We start from the raw sequence: 22,232 nt of genomic DNA, 5'->3' as shown, positions 1-22,232 counted from the left end.
AGCAATAGACGCAGCGTTGAGTCCTACAGCTTCCCCGTACAATAATCTATCCACATCGGCCTCACTAGTGTCAATGCTATTAACCTTAGTTCCTACTACGTATTTGATATTACTTGAACATGAAGCGTTTTTGTTGTTGTTATTGTTGTTGTTGTTGGCACCTGTGCCAGAGGTCTGCATGACATTGTTTTGGTCCGTATCCTCATGGTGTACAGATCCCGTGTTTTCAATACAAGCGTAAAGAGTACTGTTATTATTTTCATTATTCATATTATTATCGTTAATATCATTATCTTCATTTGGATTTATAATTCCAGAGTAGACGACATCACCACAGGACACATCAGCCCCAATGCCGGAGTGCTGTAGCTGCCGGGGAAAACCCTGATTGGTTGAACTTGGTGGGTGAGTCGTGTTGGGATGCCGAGTTTGAGCACATCTGGAGAATGATTGGGCTGGAAATGATTGTTGCTGTTGCTGTGCTTTCGTCCCAGAGAATAATCCAGAACTCTAATTGGAATTTACATTGTGAGATTGATGATTTCCAATACGAAGAGTCGTGACACCAGAATACACTGAGGCGTCCCTTCCTAGTTCTAATCCAAAATTGAAGGCTACACCCATTTCCCCAGGCGGGTGTGTTGGGTTGGATTTATTTGGCGTCATTTGGTTTCCATGGTTACCGTGAATTCCAATACCTTCAAATGGAGGTGGGTCTTGTATACTCGAGTATCGAACAGATTCGGTCTCCGATTCGCCATCCATGGGCAATTCTAAATGTCTGAGTACTGTGTGAGACTGAAGCTCTTGAGTTGACTCTTGGGAAACGAGATCAGGAGCGATTGTGTTGTAGATTTTTGGTTCTACAGGGAAAGAGACCCTGATGCGTAAGTGCAAGATGAAGCATTAGATGGACTAGAGGCCCGGGTTATGGAGTGGAACGGTGTCTCTAGAATACCAGGGTTGAATCCGTGAATAGATGTTGAACAAGATGGTTTTTGACTGAGGACAGCAGAGTCGCGGATAAAGTTATTTAAAGATTTTGGAGATGGGGAGGATTCGACATCTGGGTTGACGACACCCTTTGCAGCTTGTTGTGGAGGGAATGGGTTGTTGTGGAAAGAGCTGGGATTGGGGTTTGAACAAGTTGGAGACATTGAGGAATAAATTGTTGGATTGCTGATATTTACTTTACTGGAAGAAAGTGCTGGGCTAAAGGCTGTAGGATTGCTCGTGTTATCAAAGGTGTCAGAGGACGGATTTTGGTTGCCGAGGCTGGATAACTCTGACAGTGGTGGAGACATCATGGAAAAAAATGCATCTTTGTTTGACAGGCTTGTGTCATCATCTTCTATTGGTTTCAACGGATTAAAATTCAATTTTGTTGCACGTGGGATGAAGTTTCCACCGACGGTGTATGTAAGAACACCTTTGGCACTTGAACTTGAGCTGGCGTTGTCGTCATATGTCGGAAGTCGGTCTCGTTCTGATAGAGTTGACAAAGACATCATGGACGCCCCAACCGAATTGACTCGTGACGTGGATGATGACGAAAAGGCAGAAGAGTTCCACGCACCAGACGAGGAATTATAAGACTTCCCGCCAATACTGTTGACATCCACAGAGGCCCGTCTGTTTCTTGAACAAAAATGTGTGTTGTTGCGTATAACAGGATTTCCATTTTTCCCGAGGCTGTTGTTGTTGTTGTTGTTGTTGCTATTGTTGTTGGTATTGTTGTGATTTTTACCATAGCTCATATTGCTACCATTTCCGACCCCGAGTGGCGTTGCTGTATCCGGTTTAAAAGCGCTTACTTTTGGCTTAGGAGACAAAAGGATTTCACAGTGAGTTTCTTTAACAATGACGTCACAATGAACTTCTGGTGTCCCATTCCGATGGAAGTTGGTCGGAGTTTGCCTGACCTCCTCGTCTACAGGAACTACCATATAAGGAATAATCGAATCATCTTTGATCGACGACGATGATAAAGACGCGTCATTTCCGGTCCCAATATACTTGGAGGACAAGATGGAGGACGCCAAGTAAGATCCAGATGCCACAGACGAAGAAGCACCGATGCCATCGGCGACACCGGAGGTTGTAGAAAACTGTCGAGATCGTTCAACTCAATGTCGAGATTCTCTCGGGTTGTCGAGCAGTGCTGAGGTGGCGCACAAAACTTGCCCGTCGTAAATTTCCTCGTAGATGTGTGGTGACCTTTCCTCAGGGGTCAGAGGAGTGGGGGGCAGCTGTCGTTTAATAACGGGCGACTTGCTGCTGGCTTGGGTCGTGCCCGACGCCTTTTCTTTCTCAAACCCGTAATCATCATCGTTGTCCTCGTCGTCGTAGCCTAGGGAGCTACACCTTTTCTCCCGTTTCTTATCCTTCAGCCAACGCATCATCGTGATTCAAGCGTGACGTCAGATACGCGTGATGTCACAACGAGACTGACGTCATCTGAAACACATCAATATTCGTCTCTATCTACACGTACATTTCTATTATCTGGCGTTTCTAGTCTGTGTCGATAACGCAGTGAGTCATCTTCAAATTTCAATCTGAAAAGAGAGAAAGGAAAAAGCAATGATTAAAAAAAAGTCCAATCACGGTAAAAAAATATTCACATTACAGGACAAACCATACCACCACCCTATCCCCTTTATTCTTTATTATATAGTAGCTAATTTATATTCATGGATTCACTGTATCAGACTAACCCTCTCCTTACCAACTATAGGAAAATCGTCACATTCGTTACGTACAACCAACATTTTTCTTATTAAAATTTCTTTTGTACATCAGAAAAATTTAAGAAAATGGACATTGTGTTGTAGAGCATGTCTTGCTCAAGAAATTCTGTATCGCAAGAACTTTTCTGTTATCATGTCTGAGTGATAAAAATCTATTTTGTGTTAGTTTGGTGTGTAGTTTTGGGGAAAATCCTGAAAATGGCTGGTAAGGAGAGGGTTAAAGATACTATAATCTGTTCTTAAAACTCAATCTGGAATGGTGAGACTTGGAAGCGAAACGCATAAGGCGTTGATCGTTAATGTTTATATCTACTCCATTTTGTAGTTTAGTTTCCTGTAAGCAGAGGACGTCAAGTTGACATCTTTCCAATTCCATTGACAGCTGTTCTTTCCATATTTCACTCGAAAACGATCTTAAATCTTATCTTATCCCGCATTTTGCAGGGTTGCCATAATGAATGCCACATCTCTATGCATCTCGGTCCAGAGCGTCATATTCCTCCAGGCCCAGTTCTTTCATATCGTCCTTTACACGGCGTCTAAACTGCACTGTAAATCTGACCGTTTAGTTTCCCGCTGTTCCGAGCGCCGACGTAACCTCACCCGACAGGTAACCGGGGTCAACAGCGGTCAGCCGATATCAATTAACAGAACGTAGATTTGACGTGCATTGGGTGATACCAATGGATGATTTCCGTACCAATTAACCTCACGATCTTCGTGACGATGCAATTCCACCCAAATGCAAAGAATTCTCGCAGACCTCCTCTTTCCATCGGTCCAATTTTTATTTCAATATCTCCAGTACTTATTCCACAAGCCGTGATTCAAATTCACCTATTTTTCTATAGCATTTAAATAAAATTACTTGTAATTACCTCAGGATACTAAAAAAACGTTGCTATAAACTTCTAATTTTTTTTGGTGTGATTCACAAGGCACAAGTTTTACTACGAAATGAGGTAAGTTTCATTTACTCTTCAGTTTTCATTATTTTGTAATGATTATTTTTCCGCGGTAGGTCAGGTAATAATGATATTACCTCTTTAGCCTTGTTCTTGAAACGTAATATTTCGCTGCGGTTTTATTGTTAAATATATATATATATATTTTTTTTTTCAATGATGAGTTAATTTGATTTTTAAATTGCATTATTTGAATTATCTTGCTAATGTTTAATTTTAAATGACATTGTGTGTTGGGCCTCAACTTAGCTCAACAGCTTGTTAGAATTTTCCTGCCCCCCCCCCCCCCCCTTTCTTTCACCAAATTGGGTGAAGTATTTGGTTTTTCTTTTTCCAAATTTTATGTACGCTGTTATGTGTGCATGGATATGAGAAGTAATACAGAGTGTTTTAAAACTCATTTTATTCATTAATTCACTATATCATTGCTTACATCGCTCAGTCAATTTTGAATTTTCTCTTACAGCATGGACCACACAATTGCAAGTCATAACCAAGCAGTGAATTCATTATGTAGGACATGTGGTATGATTTGTTTAACACAGAAATAGAAACGTGCCCGCAAGAAACCATTTAAATGTTCAAATTATTCTAATGACATTCTTTTAGTCTATGGGACTGACACGGCATTGGACAAGCAAGGAGCACACTCATAATTTATGTGTAAAAAGTACACATTATAAAGCACATTGAACACACGACTCATCAGCTTCTTTGTATTTTCTCATTGCCAAGACGCTAATAATAAATAAGTCAACCTTGAAACGGGTTGCACTTGCATGTTTGATATCGACAGAGTTGAATATAACAACAAACTCCAAAACGCAGGAGAGACTTTCAAATCTCATGCACGAGCCACTGACCCTCAGGGATGGTCCTATTGCCTCTGAATTGGACAGAATACCGCATTACACAACAGGCGTACCACAGCAGATCATTCATTGGCAACCACTGCCACAAATACTTACAAGAAAAAGTCTACACTTACAATTATCCAACAAACAAAGAACTGCACCCACGACCCACTCATCATTGACGACTCATGCAGTATTGGATTAATTTTCGACAATATAAACAAGGCCTATAGTCATGTGCACAACTTTATTTCACACACAAAATCAATCAAAGCAGACACAATCCAATATATTCAAAGTGCAATAAAACATTACACGGATACATACAGAAAATATTTTCCAAACAAAATAATCCCAAAACAACACCTCCTTGAGTACCACTGCATACCCCACATCACTCAATATAAGTTTAGACTTAGACTTCTTGGAGAACAAGGCACAGAGACCTGTCACCAAACAACAGCAAAATTGGAAAAAAAGAGCATCCGGCATTATCAATGATATGAATAAAATGCGATTTGTCATCAACGCAATGCAGTTAAAGACCAGCCCCAAACTACACTGACGAGTTTGAATGCTCGTAGCGGATATATTTTTGTTGAGGAAAAATACGTTTTTTGTGAGGAGAAGTATTTACATCTTGTCTTTATAATACATAAAATTCAGACAAATCCATAGCAACGTTTTTTTTTCTCTAATTTTTGAAATGTTGCACCCGCTATATTTTTTGTGTAATTTGTTACCGTCCATTGATAACTTATATTGAGAAATCTAGTAATACTATGAAAAAATAAAAAACACACAGTAAAAGTAGAAAATATAAACTTTTATACCAAGTAGTGATATTTCAACTCATTCAATATGGGTGTCTAACAGACAATAAAACAAAACATTGTTAAATTGAGTGAAACGGCAATCCCCGTTAGGTAAATTCCTCTCGGTGATTGACCGCTCACCGTGACCGGGTCAGCAGGTGTCAGGAACGGGATACCGTCTCAACTAAACTGTTGTCGTTGTGTACGCTGTGTTTACCTTATCCAACCATCTATTCTTTGGGCGTCCCTTTTTCCTCTTCCCCGCTAATTGTAATAGAATAGATATTATAAATACCTTTAAAATTAACCAAACTGTCCTCAATGTGATACATTAACGTTTTTTTTCACTGCTTTATATGCCAGCTCTGGCACAAGGAACTCGTTTTCAAGACGTTTTATTGAATTAAGTAGTACCTCAACACGGCTGGTTCAGTATGGGCCCACGAATGGCTGGCCGCAAAAGTTTTGAAAGAATGATGTCAGTATCACGGGTATCAATATTTATGTCGGCGGCCTTTGTTTTGGTTTTGAGGGTTTTTGAGAAAGCATGTTGGAAAATAGTTATAAGGGGATAGAAGACACAGTATGTACCCCCCTGCCCACTATGGAAGGTCAGAAACCCTACCCAGAGAAAAAAAAAACAATAAAAACAACTTATGTATTGAACAAATAATAAATAATATGGGGGTTGAAACAATCTGCTTGTTTGTTTGTTTTTAAGGGTTTTAGGGCACTTCCAACACATTTAGGTCATATCAACACCAGTAACAAGGATAAAAATTGGATAGTAAAAACATTCTAGATGTACAATTAAAAGGACTTGAGGAAAAAGTAATACAAAGGTATAGCTGCCAACTTTTCAAAAATAAAATAAGGAACGCCCATTTGGCCCGGGATGAGAGGATAGCTCACACATTTTTTCTCTCTCTCGATTGAAAAGCGGAATTTTTTCCTTAAAAGCGGAATAATTCTGTGAAAAGCGGACAGGCAGGAGCCTCGGAAATAGCTTGTAATTTGGGAAATTGAGAATGAGAAAATGTATCGGGGGAAATTCTCAATACGAAAACCGAGAGAGATGGAGGCAGGTCTGGTATTTTGTTTTCTTCTTCTTCAAGACACAATGCCAGCCACCCAAGTTCTCTGACTCACCCATCAACATGCGGTATTTGTGCGGGTGTCTGGCGTCCTCGATGATCGGGATGACATTCATCCTCTTCTTGGCCACATTCAACAAATCACGACCGCTGCGTTGTGAAAACTCGACGGCGTACACAAGACCATCCTAGGGAAAGAAAGAATTGGATCAAAATTATGAAACAATAGCACAGGTAAAATGAAGTTAGGTGATAACCCAGGAAAAAAAAAACCAATGTTTTGTTTTGTTTTTAAGGGTTTTACGGCGCTTGCAACACATTAAGGTGATATCAGCACCACTAACAAGGAAGAAAATGGGATAGTAAAATGTTCTAGAATTACAAATAAAGCACCCAAGAAAAAGTAAGACATAGGGGAACTAGGAACAAATAGGGATCAGATGTAGATTCCAAAAGCATACCACCAATGTACTTAGTTTGAGATCACCTATAAGTATCATCCGGACACAAGCACAAAATCCAACAAAGAGGAATACACTCAAATGCTTAAATTATACATTGAAAATAATAAAAATAATAATATATAACAGAGAGATGATTTACAAGGAAAAAAAACATCATCTCCTAAAACAATAACTATGCATTTGACTGTTTCCCTCCGAGCTAGGACTCCGGCCAGGGCCAGGACAAAACCAAGTAATCTCATTCCAAGACAAAGACAGATAGCATGTTGGAAAATAGTTATAAGGGGATAGAAGACACAGTATGTACCCCCCTGCCCACTATGGAAGGTCAGAAACCCTACCCAGAGAAAAAAAAAACAACAAAAAAAACTTATGTATTGAACAAATAATAAATAATATGGGGGTTGAAACAATCTGCTTGTTTGTTTGTTTTTAAGCGTTTTAGGGCACTTCCAACACATTTAGGTCATATCAACACCAGTAACAAGGATAAAATTGGATAGTAAAAACATTCTAGATGTACAATTAAAAGGACTTGAGGAAAAAGTAATACAAAGGTATAGCTGCCAACTTTTCAAAAATAAAATAAGGAACGCCCATTTGGCCCGGGATGAGAGGATGACGTGTGCCCCCCCCCCCCCCCCCCCCCCCCCCCCCTTTTCATCAAACCGCAACATATAAAAGTCAGCATCATTAATTACTACTACTCACACTAACAAGTTTAAAATAACAAGAGGCTAGTCCAAATGTTGCTATAGTTCCAGCCCATTTGAATTGTTATGAAATAACACTTTCCACAATGAGATCAAAATTTCAGAACAGACAAAATAAAGAATTCAACTGCCTTAATTGCAAAATAAATTAAATAAAGTAGGACGTTTAGAAATGCATGACTGGCAACCTGGTACATCACTTGAGAGGACGTTCTGGGGTAAAAATTAGGGAGATTGACTAAAAAGTAGGTGATTCAGGGGTCAGAATGACTGGTCACTAAAAGGGAGGAAATTTTTCAGGGCTTAGATCAAGAACCATCCATGCAAAAATAACCTATAAATTTAAATTTCATTAAAAGTTATTGTGATGCAATCCAAAATGTTCTCCCAGCAATTTCTGACATCACTCGGAGGAATTTCTAAAACTGAAAGTGTAATTATAACATGGTGGTTGTAGTCATGGTAGTGGTAGGGATAATGATGTGGTGGTTGTAGTAGTTGTGGTAAGGATGATGATGTGATGATGGTTGTAGTAGTAGTGGCAGTCGCCACATACATCTCCCGTATTCACAGATTCACTAATGCCCACATCCCATTGTTTCAAGTTGACTAGAGACGCCAACTTCAAATTTGGCTCACGTAAATTTCAGAAACAATTCCGAACAATTTCAATGCTTAAACAGGAATTTCTGCAAACAAAATATAATCTATTGATATCTATAATTATCCTAATACCCCTTGTTTCAAATCAAGTAAAGTTCCAAAACCAATTTATGACGTATAAAATATGGTAGGTGTGGTGGTAATAATGATATGATGGTGGCTGTTGTAGTGGTGGCAGTAATGATAATGTAAGTGGTTGTGGTGGTTGCAGAAGTAGTGGTGGTGATATTGTTGTGTTGGAGGAGGTTGTAGTAGTGGTGGTAAGGATGTGGTAGTGATTGTTGTTTTAATGGTTATAGTGTTGTGATGATGTCGTAGTGATGGTGGCAATGATGATGATGATGTGGTGGAGGTAGTTGTAGTAATGATGGTGCTTCATGAAATGATGGTGTGGCGATGGTGGTGGTTGTAGTAGTAGTGGCAGTGATGATGATGATGATGATGATGATGATGATGATGATGATGATAGTGGTGGTGGTGGTGGTGATAAGGTGAAAAGAGAGAATGATGGCTGATGTGAAAAGGATATGATCCACTTAATAGATTTAGGTTTGTCTGACAGAAGGAAAGATAGTGTATGTTTGTGTGTGTGTGTGTGTTTTGTTTGTTTGTTTTTAAGGGTTTACGGCGCTTGCAACACATTAAGGTCATATCAGCGCCAGTAAAAAGGAAGAAAATTGGATAGTAAAAAGTTCTAGAATTACAATTAAAGCACCCAAGAAAAAGTAAGACATATGGGAACTGGGAACAAATAGGGATCAGATGTAGATTCCAAGAGCAGACCACCAATGTACTTAGTTTGAGATCACATATAACTCTCATCCGGGCACAAAGAGGAATACACTCAAATGCTTACATTATACATTCAAAATAACAAATATAATAATACATAACAGAGAGGTGATTTACAAGGAAAAAAATATCATCTCCCAAAACAATAACTGTGCATTTGACTGTTTCCCTTCCAGTTAGGACTCTGGTCAGGGCCAGGACAAAACCAAGTAATCTCATTCCAAGACAAAGACAGAAAGCCAATGGAAAACAGATATAGGGGGATAGAAGAGACAATGAGTACCTCCCTGCCCACTATGGGAGGTCAGGAGAGAGAGAGAGAGAGAGAGAGAGAGAGAGAGAGAGAGAGAGAGAGAGAGAGAGAGAGAGAGAGAGAGAGAGAGAGAGAGAGAGAGAGAGAGAGATCTCAACGTGAATGTAGTGATGAGTACAGAAAGATGAAAGTGAAAAATGAACGAGACTTAAGAACTGGGTGAATTTTATTGATTTTTGTGTGCACGTGTATATGTTTGGAGGTCATTTCAGCGGCACTTAAAATATATATGGGGCTGTAAAAATATATAGATTTAAGTAAGATCAAAAGCACCGGAGAAAAAGTGACTGGTTCAAATAGGGCTCACAAACGGACTCCAAGATCAAACTATCAATGTAGTTAGATTGAGGTCACCTAAAAGTCTCACCAAGACACAAGCACAGAATCCTTATGAGAGAAATACAAAATTTAGAATGACAAATCTAACGTCACACAAAAGAGAGATGATATACTAGGACAAACATATCATCTCCCAAAAACGACTATGCATTTAATTGTTTTCCTCCGTGCCAATGAATCCGGCCAGGAAAAGGATCAAGCCAAGACAAAGGCAGAAAGCAACTCTGATCCATGCAAGTCAAAAGATCCCACCAGGAAGATGATGTGATAGTGGTGCTTGCACTAGAGGTGGTACTGATTACAATGAGGGCAGTGATGATGTGATTGTGGAGATGGTGTTACTGATGATGATGTGATAGTTGCTGTCGTAGTGGTGGTAGTTGTGGTAGAGATGGTGATGATGTCATGATGGTTCAGGGGTGAGAATGACTGGTCACAAAAATGGAGTTCAAGACCTATCTATGCGACGATAACGTATAAATTTGAATTTCATTAAAGATTTACTGAGATGCAATCAAAAATGTGTATCGCAATAATTTCTGACACCACTTGGAGGAATTTCAAAAGTTGAGTGTAATTACAACATATTGTAGTAGTAGTAACAAAAGATGGCGGTAGGGATTATGATGTGGTGGTTGCAGCTGTAGAGGTGTTGGGAATGATGGTGTGGTGGTGGTTGTAATAGTTGTGGTAGGGATGATGTGGGATGGTTGTAGTAGTGATAGTTGGGATGATGTGGTGGTGGAGGATGTATTTGTATTGGTAGTAGGAATGATGATGTGGTGGTGGTTGTAGTAGTAGTGGTTGTAGCTGTAGTGGTGGTGGTGCTAGGGATGATGATGTGGTGGTGGATGTAGGTAGTAGTAGTGGTGGTGGGGATGATGATGTCGTGGTGGTAGGGATGACGATGTGGTGGTGGTTGTAGTAGTAATGGTGATAGGAATGATGATGTGATGGTTGTTGTAGTACAGGTGGTGGTTGTAAAAGTAGTGGTGATAGGGATGTTGATGTAGTGGTTGTGGTGAGCCTTTTTAAAAGGCGGAATAGTGATGGTGATGGGCGGAGATAAACCACCATTTAGGCGGAAGATTCTCAGCCCTGGTGATTGCAAATATATTTCCTTTCATGCAACATAATGGTCTTTAAGATGTACACTATAATAGTAGTTATACTAAAATGAACCTCTAAATATTGGAGAAATCCTACCCCTTTACTTTGACAAGATAAACACACCTAAAAATGGAGTATACTTAATTCAACTGAACCTAAACTGTTATAAAAGCTTGCTTGAAGAAAAAAAATTAGAATCGGATCAAGATGTCTGTTTTAAAGGGATTGAATTTATATTTCATAAATTAATAAAGGGAAATAATCATTGTTATGTTTAATCTTTATAAGCAATTGATTTTCTGATTGAATACCTTCCAATCAAAGATGTTGATTTAATTTTATTTTTAATTAAAACAATATTTGTGACAACTAAAAGTATATTCGAGGCTAACATGCATATTTTATGCAAATATCCAATTCATTATGAAAGGTTTTAGTGGGAAACATGCGTCATATAATGAACTGGAATTTTTTTAATTGTGAAAACCATTTATGATAGAAAGGCATAATTTAAATTAAAGAGCTACATAGGAATAAAGGATATGATGTGCACATCATCTCTCGCTGGACACCGATTATAATAATAATAACAATAATAGTAGTAATAGTGATAATAATAATGGCCTTGTTTACCACAAATTTGCCAAAAAATACAAAATACGGATTTTGAACTAAAAATACGGACTTACGGACTCAGGAAATCAAATACAGAACAAATCCGTTTTTAACGGAACGGTTGGCAGCTATGCAAAGGGAATGGACCAAATAGGGAAAAGATGTAGATTCCAAGAGCACATTATCAAAGTACTTAGTTTGAGATTACCTAAATGTTTCACCCAGTCACCAGCACAAGATCTCACTAAGAGGAATACACTCAAATGTTAACAAACCATATGTTCAAAATAACAGTACACAAGAGAGAGATGATTTACAAGGGGAAAAAATATCCCCAAAAACTGTAATTATACATTCAACTGTTTCCCTCCCAGCCAGAGTCAGGACAAAACTCTGTAATCCCATTCCAAGACAAATACAGAAAGCAATTGGAAAACTGATACAGGGGGATAGAAGACACAGCAAGTACCTCCCTGCCCACTATAGGAGAATCAATCTGTAATCTCATATCTAATCCGAAAAATCCATTTTGAAATAAAAAAAATTACCATAATTTTTTTCCTTTAATCTATAATGTAATAATAATAATATAATGATTATAATAATAATAGCAATAACACACACACTTGGGTAGCAAAAAATAAAGATGAAATATGTTATAGTATTTTATGTACTGAATGGCACAATGTGAGTGAATGCTTTTCCGTAATATTTTGAAAATTATTTTTTCTGTAAAATCTGAATAGAAGAAAAAAAATATCTGTACAACCTAAAGTACAAGATCTTAACCCTATTCATTATGAACTTTCTCTTTGAAATCTTTAAGGAGATATAAGGAGATACCTGGCAAAGTGCAGGAGGCATACAATTTAGTGAACTTTTACGCAAGCACATCGACCAATCCCTTTATAAGTGCTGAACTACTGTAAAAAGACATTGTTTTGTTTTTGTTTTTTAAGGGTTTTACGGCACTCGCAACACATTTAGGTCATATCAGCGCCAGTAAAAATGAAGGAAATTGGATAATAAAAACATTCTAGATGTACAATAACAAGGACTTGAGGATACAGTAAGACAAGGGAAAAGGTTCAAATAGGGAACAGATGTAGATTACAAAAGCATACCATCAGTGTACTTAGTTTGAGATCACCTAAAAGTCTCACCAGACACCAGCACAAGTCCCCACTAAGAGGAATACACTCAAATGTTTACAAACCATATGTTAAGAATATAACAAAATAACAGTACATAACAGAGAGATTATTTACAAGGAAAACAACATCATCTCGAAAAACTAACTATACATTTAACTGTTTCCCTTTCAGCCAGGATATCCGGTCAGGACCAGGACAAAAGGAAGTAATCTCATTCCAAGACAAAGATAGAGAGCATGTTGGAAAACAGATATAGGGGGGATAGAAGACGCAGTAAGTACCTCCCTGCCCACTGTGAGGTCAGGAACCCCATCCAGATACAGGGGGATAGAAGACACAGTAAGTACCTCCCTGCCCACTGTGAGGTCAGGAACCCCATCCAGATACAGGGGAATAGAAGACACAGTAAGTACCTCCCTGCCCACTGTGAGGTCAGGAACCCCATCCAGATACAGGGGAATAGAAGACACAGTAAGTACCTCCCTGCCCACTGTGAGGTCAGGAACCCCATCCAGATACAGGGGGATAGAAGACACAGTAAGTACCTCCCCGCCCACTGTGAGGTCAGGAACCCCATCCAGATACAGGGGGATAGAAGACACAGTAAGTACCTCCCTGCCCACTGTGAGGTCAGAAACCCTACAAAAAGACATTTTATGCAATTACTTTTTTTTCCATTTAGCAGGTGATTGTAAAATATACTGAGAGTTTATAGAACACTGAATTCCGTAAATAAACGGAAAGCTGGCAGAGGTACCAACCTAGCTTTCTGAAAACCCATATTTCCAAGACCAAAAATCTGTATTTTGGGACAAAAACCTGTATTCACTGCACCGTGCAGAAATCGATATGAACGCGAACAATAGCAAGGCAAACTATCTCAAGAAATGACAGAAAGACACAAAGAAAATAAGTTCTTCTGCATGAAAACACCTTTCTTGTTGTGATCGTAATTTCGTGTATTTTTCACTTCAACCAAATCCCGTATTTTTCATGATAAAACCGTATGCCCGTATTTCGGAAGAAAAAACGTACAGAATACGGGAAACCCGTACTGCTTGGCATCTCTGAACTGGCAACCCTGTAAAGTGTCACTAAGCTGCTAGAACCAGTGGAAGTAAAAAAAAATAAATTTTTTAATGAATGTAACAACTTCAAAACAAAACAAAATACCAAACACAGAACATTTCGGGCTCAAAATTCTTCTTCAGCCAAAGAAAATAATAAAAACATAAATACATCACATAAAAACAGAATAGAAGGAGAAATAATTGGCACAATTTAAGTTTTTTTTGTTTTTTTTTTACATAAGTTTGGCAACCTAAGTGGCTGCAGACATGCCAAATTGAAAACTTCAAATTTAGCAATTTTTATGTCAATTTTTAGCAATTTGACAAGGAAATTCGTAATTTCTGAAATTGTGTACGAACAACCACAATATTATTATTATTATCATTATTATAGTAGTAATAGTATTAGTAGTATTAGTAGTAGTAGTAGTAGTTGTTGTTGTAGCAGCAGTTGTTCCTTCTTCTTCTTATCATTATTATTATTATTATTATTAAGTATTACTAAGAATTAAAAATTCGTAATTTTCCATAAAATTTAGTACTTGGCCACGAAATGTGTCTAAAATTCGTAAGATTCGACATGTGTATGTGGCTGGCTGTATAAAAAAAAAAACTACGATAAACAAGAATCAATCCATCTCATCTCTACACAACTCACCTCCCCAACCAGATCGGACACATGGCTGACTGTGGTCCCAGAGGCGGCTCCCAACGAGAATCAATCCATCTCATCTCTACACAACTCACCTCCCCAACCAGATCGGACACGTGGCTGACTGTGGTCCCAGAGGCGGCTCCCAACGAGAATCAATCCATCTCATCTCTACACAACTCACCTCCCCAACCAGATCGGACACGTGGCTGACTGTGGTCCCAGAGGCGGCTCCCAACGAGAATCAATCCATCTCATCTCTACACAACTCACCTCCCCAACCAGATCGGACACGTGGCTGACTGTGGTCCCAGAGGCGGCTCCCAACGAGAATCAATCCATCTCATCTCTACACGACTCACCTCCCCAACCAGATCGGACACGTGGCTGACTGTGGTCCCAGAGGCGGCTCCCAACGAGAATCAATCCATCTCATCTCTACATAACTCACCTCCCCAACCAGATCGGACACGTGGCTGACTGTGGTCCCAGAGGCGGCTCCCAGGTACAAGACTTTGGCGCCAGGTTTGATGTGAATGTTTCCTATGCCACCGACGATGGCTGCTGCCAGCTTGGATCGGAATGGATTCCATGCCCTGTGCTCTACCTTCTGATCACCATCCTATTATTTTTTTCATATAAAAAATAAATAAAAATAAAAATGTAACCAGGCAAAAATATCAAGTGTTGATGGTGACAAAATGTGAGAGGGGGGGGGGAATCCCAACTTATCAGAGCAACAGGATTCAAAAGTCTGATGTCACGTCTGCCCAGCTATTGATTGCGCAGCTTGGTTCTAAATAAAGAAATTCTGTACTTTTTATTCTTCAATGCTGGCTAGAATTTTTTCACACAACATGCCTATTATATTATTATTATAATTATTAATAACCAATAGCTTCTTTATGCTCAATTACATTTTTCTTTATTCAATTGTTAACGTCAGAGACTGAGATGCAGCACTACCCAAGATTTGCAGTAAATAGTGTTAGCATTCTGTTATAAAAAACAAAACAAAAACAAAACAAAGTCATTAACCAAGCAAAGTCAATACAGCAGTGCTGATGGTAAGAAAAAGTGAAAAAGTAGGAAAATGTTGAACGATTGCCTTTAAGCCCCATTTTTACTGCACTAAACCCCACTTTTAGAGCAATTGAGATGATAGACTATCATTGATACTCTAGCTAACTTCTGGAGAGTGGGAAACTGCACCTGTGTGTTCCACCACACATCAACTCTCTCATTGCTAGCACATTGTTTCGAGAAAATTAATTTTTAAAAGGAGGAAATTCCTCCTCTGGACTCCAAAATCGCGGATTTCGCGGATCCGAGGAAAACCATCAGCACTGATACAGATAACAGGAAAGCAATTCAGTAATCATCACTGCAATTTTTATGAAAATTTTGAGACAATCCTTCCTTGAGATCTTCAATCAATAGGATAGAAAAGCTAGGCCTTTCCACTGTTTTTCTTGCAAATCGCTTTGAGCACATACAGGGTCATTCCACGTCAAGTGGACCTTTTGATTTCCCTCAAACTTAGCTCAATTGAAAATACTTATGAGACATGAAAAAAATCAAATTTTCAGTTCAGAATATGGATATTTGAATTTTTCACAATTTTTTGAAATTTTGTCTCAAAACGTGTTATACTCAAATTTGCTCGTAGTTCCATTTTTGAGAGGCTGTAACCTTTTTATTAATCAAGCTAACTCTCTCAAATTTGGTAATCCTGTACAGCTTTTAGCATAGATTACAATTATTTCAAGGAAAATGAAAATATTTATTAACTATTGGAGTTATCTTCCCTTGAATAAGGCTCCCCATGCTGTTCGGCAAAAAAAACAAAAAAAAAAAAGAATTTATTCAATATATTTCTTCATGACTTTAATGTTTCATTTGACGTCATTGATGATTTGTATCTCAATAAATAACATATGGTCCAACATAATATAGCAAAAATAGGGGTTTGGTACTATAAGGGTTTTCTTCATGTCTCATAAGTATCTTCAATTGAGCCAAGTTTGACGAAAATCAAAAGGGATGTGGTTCCCAATTTCCGAAAATTTGGTCCACCTGACATGGAACGGCACTACATCAAGTGGACATTGCACTATATATAACTGCTCTAGTTTTTGGGGTTTTGATTTTGAGTTCCAAAAGCTCCCAAGATAAACTCACAAGCGTAAAAATGGATCAGTTCAAATAAAACTCACATCAACTGAAATTCTCTTCTCTCCATAAACAGACTCTCCAGCTGCAAAGTTCTTTATCAGCAAAACGTCCTCTTTACCTCCTCGACCAATGAAAACACCTCAAACGAGAGACAGTCAAACCTATCAACGAACAGAAATATCAATAAATTGTTCTTCAAAACGATATACACTGTTCTATGAAATTTTATTTAAAACATTGACAAATCATTTCTTTATTTTAAAAAATAAATAAATAAAATGTTTGCCTTTGTCTTTTTTAAGAGTATTTTAAATATATGGACAACTTTATTTTTAGAAAAAGAAAATATTTGTCTCACAATCTATAAGAAACAGATAGGTGGATGATAATGTTCTCAATCACTTCATAAGATTATATATATATATATATATATATATATATTAACCCTTCCACCCCGCATCGCTTGTTATGACCATAATGACATGAGAAGCAAGATAGGTGTCTGGTTTGTGTTGTGCTCTTTGTGTATGTATGTGTGCTTGTGGGTGTGAATGAGTATTTTCAGCCAAAGTAATTTCTCACAATCAATAAGAAACAGATGGATGATAATCTTCTCAATCACATCATGAGATCATATCTATTAACCCTTGCACCCTGCCTCACTCGTTATCATCATAATGACATGAGAAGCAAGATAGGTGTCTGGTTTGTGTTGTGCTGTCAGTGTATGTATGTGTGCGTGTGAATGAGAATGTTTCAACCAAAGTAATTTGTAATTTAAGCGTTTAAGTTTGGTTTCTCAGAGTTATAACGCTATATAAGTTTTCAGCATTATTATTATTATTATTATTATTATTATTATTATTATTATTATTATTATTATTATTATTATTATTATTATTAATTATTATTATTATTATTATTATTATTATTATTATTATTATTTAATATGCCCACTATTGCCTTTTGCATAAAATCATGGATAAACTCTACCAAATTACTTTAATTAGTTTCCCTCATAAAAGCATTCTCTGATTATGAGTATACTAAACTAAACAAGGGGAGTTTTCTTGTTTTTTAGTCTGTTATTTCAATATTGTTTCATTAATTCCAATATGTGTCAGTGCATGACATCATCAGTCGGAAGGTGACAATTTTGGGTTTGCATTTTTTGAAAGAATTTGCTCCCCAGAGTGAAGTAAATTGTGTGATTTTTCATGAAGTTATGGTCAGATGTATGGGAAAGGTATCCAGCAATTATTCTCTTAAATTTCATACTTGTTCAACTTGACTGGCTGTAAAAAATATTTAGAAGTGAAATTAAGCTTTGATATTTCCCGAAGATGTACAAAAAGGGTTGATTTACTCATTTATGACAAGAACTCATTTTTGATAAAAATTGCCCTTCTAACTAAACTTGGCAATATCTCAGTTCAAACCTTTTCAATATCTGACTGATAAACTGTAACATATTTTCATTTCAGGCTTGAGAAAAAGGACCTTCAATGGCCTCCTTCTTGGAGACACGAATAGTCGCTGAGATGTGAAAAAAAAAAACCAAGACAAAACCCCGACAACTTGGCATCCCTGTATTTAAAAAAAATAAAATTTCTTATATGTTGACATCAATACACACTTAACCAGATATATGTCTTTACAATTATATAATCTGTTCGTCCCTTGAAATATATACTATGAAATTATTCTTATAGCTCACAATATTATTACACTATACCTATTACAAAAATTTACTTTACCACAATTTATTTACGTATATTATGTTTATGTATGAATCATTGTCGGCAGTTTATACGTCTGTACAAAAAATGTCCTGTTTGGATGAATAAAGTATATTATTATTCTTATTATTATAACTTAACTTTACCTTGAAAACGATGTGGCTCCACTGCCACTAATAATAAAAATAATAATAATAATAATAATAATAATAATAATAATAATAATAATAATAATAATAATAATAATAATAATAATAATAATAATAATAATAATAATAATACAGTAACAAAAATAATAATTAATTTTAAAAAACAACTTATTTAATGAATTATCTATATTCCTTCGTGGAATGCCTAGGCGACGATGTCTTATGATGTCGTTGCGAAAAGGCATAATTTTATCAGTAGATCTAGAGTTTCTCTCGAATTCTAGCACCAATGTTAGGAGTAAATATTGCTCACATATAGAAACACAAAAGACTTAAATATCTGTGCATTGTTTCATTAATATGAGCCATCATTTACTAATATTCTCATTACATTCTGACAGGCCCATTTTGACATTTTTAGCTTAATGTTTTATATTCATGACTTCCTTGGTAAAAAATAATAATACGAGAGAGAGAGAGAGAGAGAGAGAGAGAGAAAGAGAGAGAGATAGAGAGAGAGATAGAGAGAGAGAGAGAGAGAGTGAAAGAGAGAAATTTGAATGGATTGAAGTTATTGTTATGCGCCTAGAGCTTTATTTTATAGAGGAGTGGGCGCAATATAAATACATTTCATTATATTATTATAAAATAAATGAAAATTCCTTCATTCTCCCTAAGGAGAAATTTTACTCTAAGGTCTATTCAAAAGTAAGACTGGAATAACCAATGTGGCAGCCGCAATGCAGCGCTGCAAAGTGAGCTACGGCTAGGTGACTTGCTCAAGGCCACACAACACTGCGGTCCGTCGAGCTCTGTACCTTTCGGATACGAAGCAAAGACTGCACCGCTGAGCCACGCTGTCCCACTATGACATGATCCGATCCACATCCAGTAAAGCAATTAAATCCTTGAATGAGAAGTAGTAACTTACCTCCACATCCTCCTCGGCCACTCCCCCCCCCCCCCTCAACTAGGCACCGAGTGAGGCTCAAACCCAGGACCTCCCGATCTGAAAATGAATGTCATACCACTTGACCACATAGCCGCACAATAACGTGAAGAGTGTTGTGATTTTAAGCCTAACATGCCTTTTAAAAATAAAATATAATAAAAAAGAAATCGTCTGCACCAGCAAATATAAAACGTATAATTTTTCATAACTTTTTTCTGAATATTATTTTAAAGAACGGCTGCTGATGTCAAAAATAAATCTTTAATATTTAAAAAGAAAACAAAAAAAAACATGGGTGTCAGCAGGAAACCTGAAACTAAAATCTCGACACTTTGTCAAACCTGGAAATGTTCCTACTGAAAATGAAGCCTAAACTTTACTCTTATTTCATCACCGTTTTTATGCCATTAGGTTATTTTACTCAAAACACTGAAACCGGAGGTATTTGACTTCGAGATATCGTGAAACCGGAATTCCGGCATGAACCGGAAAACTGGCACCCCTGAAACAAAACCAAATACAAACAACTTGCAAAATATTTGGATAAACGTACATCTTTCTTTATTTTTTTCCCCACTCCCAATAGCTAAATAACACAATCTCAATATATCAGTTACAAATGTAAGAAACATTATATGATCTGTTTCCAACACTCTGATTGGTTATGGCAAAAATAAATTTTAAATTTTAAAAATTAAAAAGTGGGACAAAACACCTCTGTTTCATGAACAGTCACAACCATGGGTGAAAGTTAACGGGGATCAATTTGCCTGAAAGACAGACCGGTGAAGCCGGTTGGCCTGAAAAAGATACTAATTTTTTTTTTTTTTTTTGCGATCTACGACTTGCCGGTTGAGTGCCAACCTTCCCAGAGTGAAAAGTACATTTAATTCTATGACCCTAAATGTGTTTTTTTAAAGCAAAAAAGAAAAGAAAAAAAGTATTTAGTCTGCATGATTGAAAACAAAATTTATATATAAGCTAACACCAAACCCAAAGCAAACTGATCTTCATCATTTAAAAACTCATTCGAAGCAATCTCTAGTGATTACAGTATTACCTGGTTTATGGAGACACCAAGATAAGCCATCACTTTAAATTTGTATAGTAAAAGGCTCAAAAATTGCAACACCAAGGGCTATTACAATTGGAAACACTCCAAAGAAGTGACCAAGAGACATTACCCCAACCATGGTACTTGTTTTGATGCTAGTGTTGGTATAGGTTGTAGTAGGCTATTACAATTGGAAACACTCCAAAGAAGTGACCAAGAGACATTACCCCAACCATGGTACTTGTTTTGATGCTAGTGTTGGTATAGGTTGTAGTAGGCTATTACAATTGGAAACACTCCAAAGAAGTGACCAAGAGACATTACCCCAACCATGGTACTTGTTTTGATGCTAGTGTTGGTATAGGTTGTAGTAGGCTATTACAATTGGAAACACTCCAAAGAAGTGACCAAGAGACATTACCCCAACCATGGTACTCGTTTTGATGCTAGTGTTGGTATAGGTTGTAGTAGTGATGATGCTCTAGTGGTCACAGTGGTGATAATGATGATGTGGTGGTAGTGTCAATTGTTGTGATGGTGGTTGTAGCAGTGTTGACAACTACTACTACTACAAATACTACTACTTTTGGTTCAAAAATGGGAAATACACACCTATGTGATATACAAGTCGAATACCCCAAAATAGTCTTAGTGCATTTTTAAAAAAAACCTACAGCGTTCTTACAGCTCCCCATTTTAATAATAATAATTTTAAAAATTAGACTCATACAAAATATCAAGGAAAAAAATATTATAAATGTAAACAATCAAAATAAAGTATTTTCAGTTATAATATAAAGGGAAATAACCCATTTATGTTTATTGGCAATACAGTCTTTGATTGAAGGTTTCATTGTCAAAGATGTTGGTTCTATTTCATTTTCACTTGACAAATTCTATTTAACAAGAAGTTGAAGCTTAAATGAGATCTGAGACTATTTAAAGTATAAAATAAGCTTATATATGCATAATTCAATGCAGATCTTCAAAAAATGGTGTGAAAGGTCATAGTGAAAACCAGCGTTTAATAACCAAATGAAAAGATAAATATAGTACTCGTACTAGTACAAAATTTGACTCATCAGCTGATGTGTAAACAGATCAAATGTATGAAAGAAAAGTGACACATGTGTTCAATTATCACCGTTGAAAGAATATTAAATAGTCCACACCTCGGTATTTCTTAGTATTAAAAGTTAACGTTCCAGTGGTGCAATAATGATAAAGCCGGCAGAAGAATCAAAATGCCGGAAGGCAATTACTACATTTACTTTAAAAAACGGAATTTCCGGCATATGCCGGCGAACTTTCATCCATAGGCGCGACATGCCACCTTTTAGGCGATATAACAATTTTTTTTCGGACAGAGACATCTCTGTTAACGGCCACGTACTCTTTTTACACCTGAGTAAGGTGAGAGAATGTGAGTAAAGAGCCTTCTTCAAGAATTCAACTATGCGCTGAGCGAGGCTTGAAACCAGGACCATCCGATGCAAAAGCAAGTGTCATACCACTAGACCACATACACACATTTCCTTGAAATTCTCATGTAAAGTATAAGCACCGAACGAACGAGCATTTATCTGAAAATCCAAAAGTCATTACATCTCTATCCTTGACGACTATCTGACCCCTGATTGACCTCATTGTGCTACTGACCCCTGATTGACCTCATTGTGCTACCTACCTGTACCAGCACTTCAGACTGACCAATTTTTTAAAACGATAAGCCAATTTTATTGGCATCTTTAATCAAGCACATTTTAGGATTGTGATATGTTAAAGAATTGTTTTGGGTGT

General features: G+C 37.2%; 2 protein-coding genes across 2 annotated transcripts; both read right to left on the bottom strand.

Annotated features, from left to right (window-relative positions):
- Nucleotides 1–843: 843 nt before the first annotated feature.
- On the bottom strand, nucleotides 844–14,685 carry LOC144959612 (uncharacterized). The gene is made up of 3 exons (XM_078892247.1): nucleotides 14,370–14,685; nucleotides 6,534–6,666; nucleotides 844–2,558 (listed from the first exon to the last, which is right to left on the bottom strand). The coding sequence occupies exon 3, from the start codon at nucleotides 1,944–1,946 to the stop codon at nucleotides 864–866; it is 1,083 nt and encodes a 360-aa protein (XP_078748373.1). The 5' UTR covers nucleotides 1,947–2,558; nucleotides 6,534–6,666; nucleotides 14,370–14,685; the 3' UTR covers nucleotides 844–863.
- An 11-nt stretch (nucleotides 14,686–14,696) lies between these two features.
- Nucleotides 14,697–22,178, bottom strand: LOC144959586 (rRNA 2'-O-methyltransferase fibrillarin-like). The gene is made up of 4 exons (XM_078892207.1): nucleotides 22,120–22,178; nucleotides 19,932–20,032; nucleotides 16,580–16,677; nucleotides 14,697–14,985 (listed from the first exon to the last, which is right to left on the bottom strand). Exons 1-4 carry the CDS (start codon nucleotides 22,176–22,178, stop codon nucleotides 14,722–14,724), a joined length of 522 nt encoding a protein of 173 aa, XP_078748333.1. The 3' UTR covers nucleotides 14,697–14,721.
- Nucleotides 22,179–22,232: the final 54 nt, after the last annotated feature.

This window comes from Berghia stephanieae, chromosome 14, assembly GCF_034508935.2.
Source record: "Berghia stephanieae isolate SIO BIC M18660-M18661 chromosome 14, UCSD_Bste_1.3, whole genome shotgun sequence".
In the NCBI taxonomy this organism is placed as follows: Eukaryota; Metazoa; Mollusca; class Gastropoda; order Nudibranchia; family Aeolidiidae; genus Berghia; species Berghia stephanieae.
This window is presented reverse-complemented; position numbering and strand designations above follow the sequence as displayed.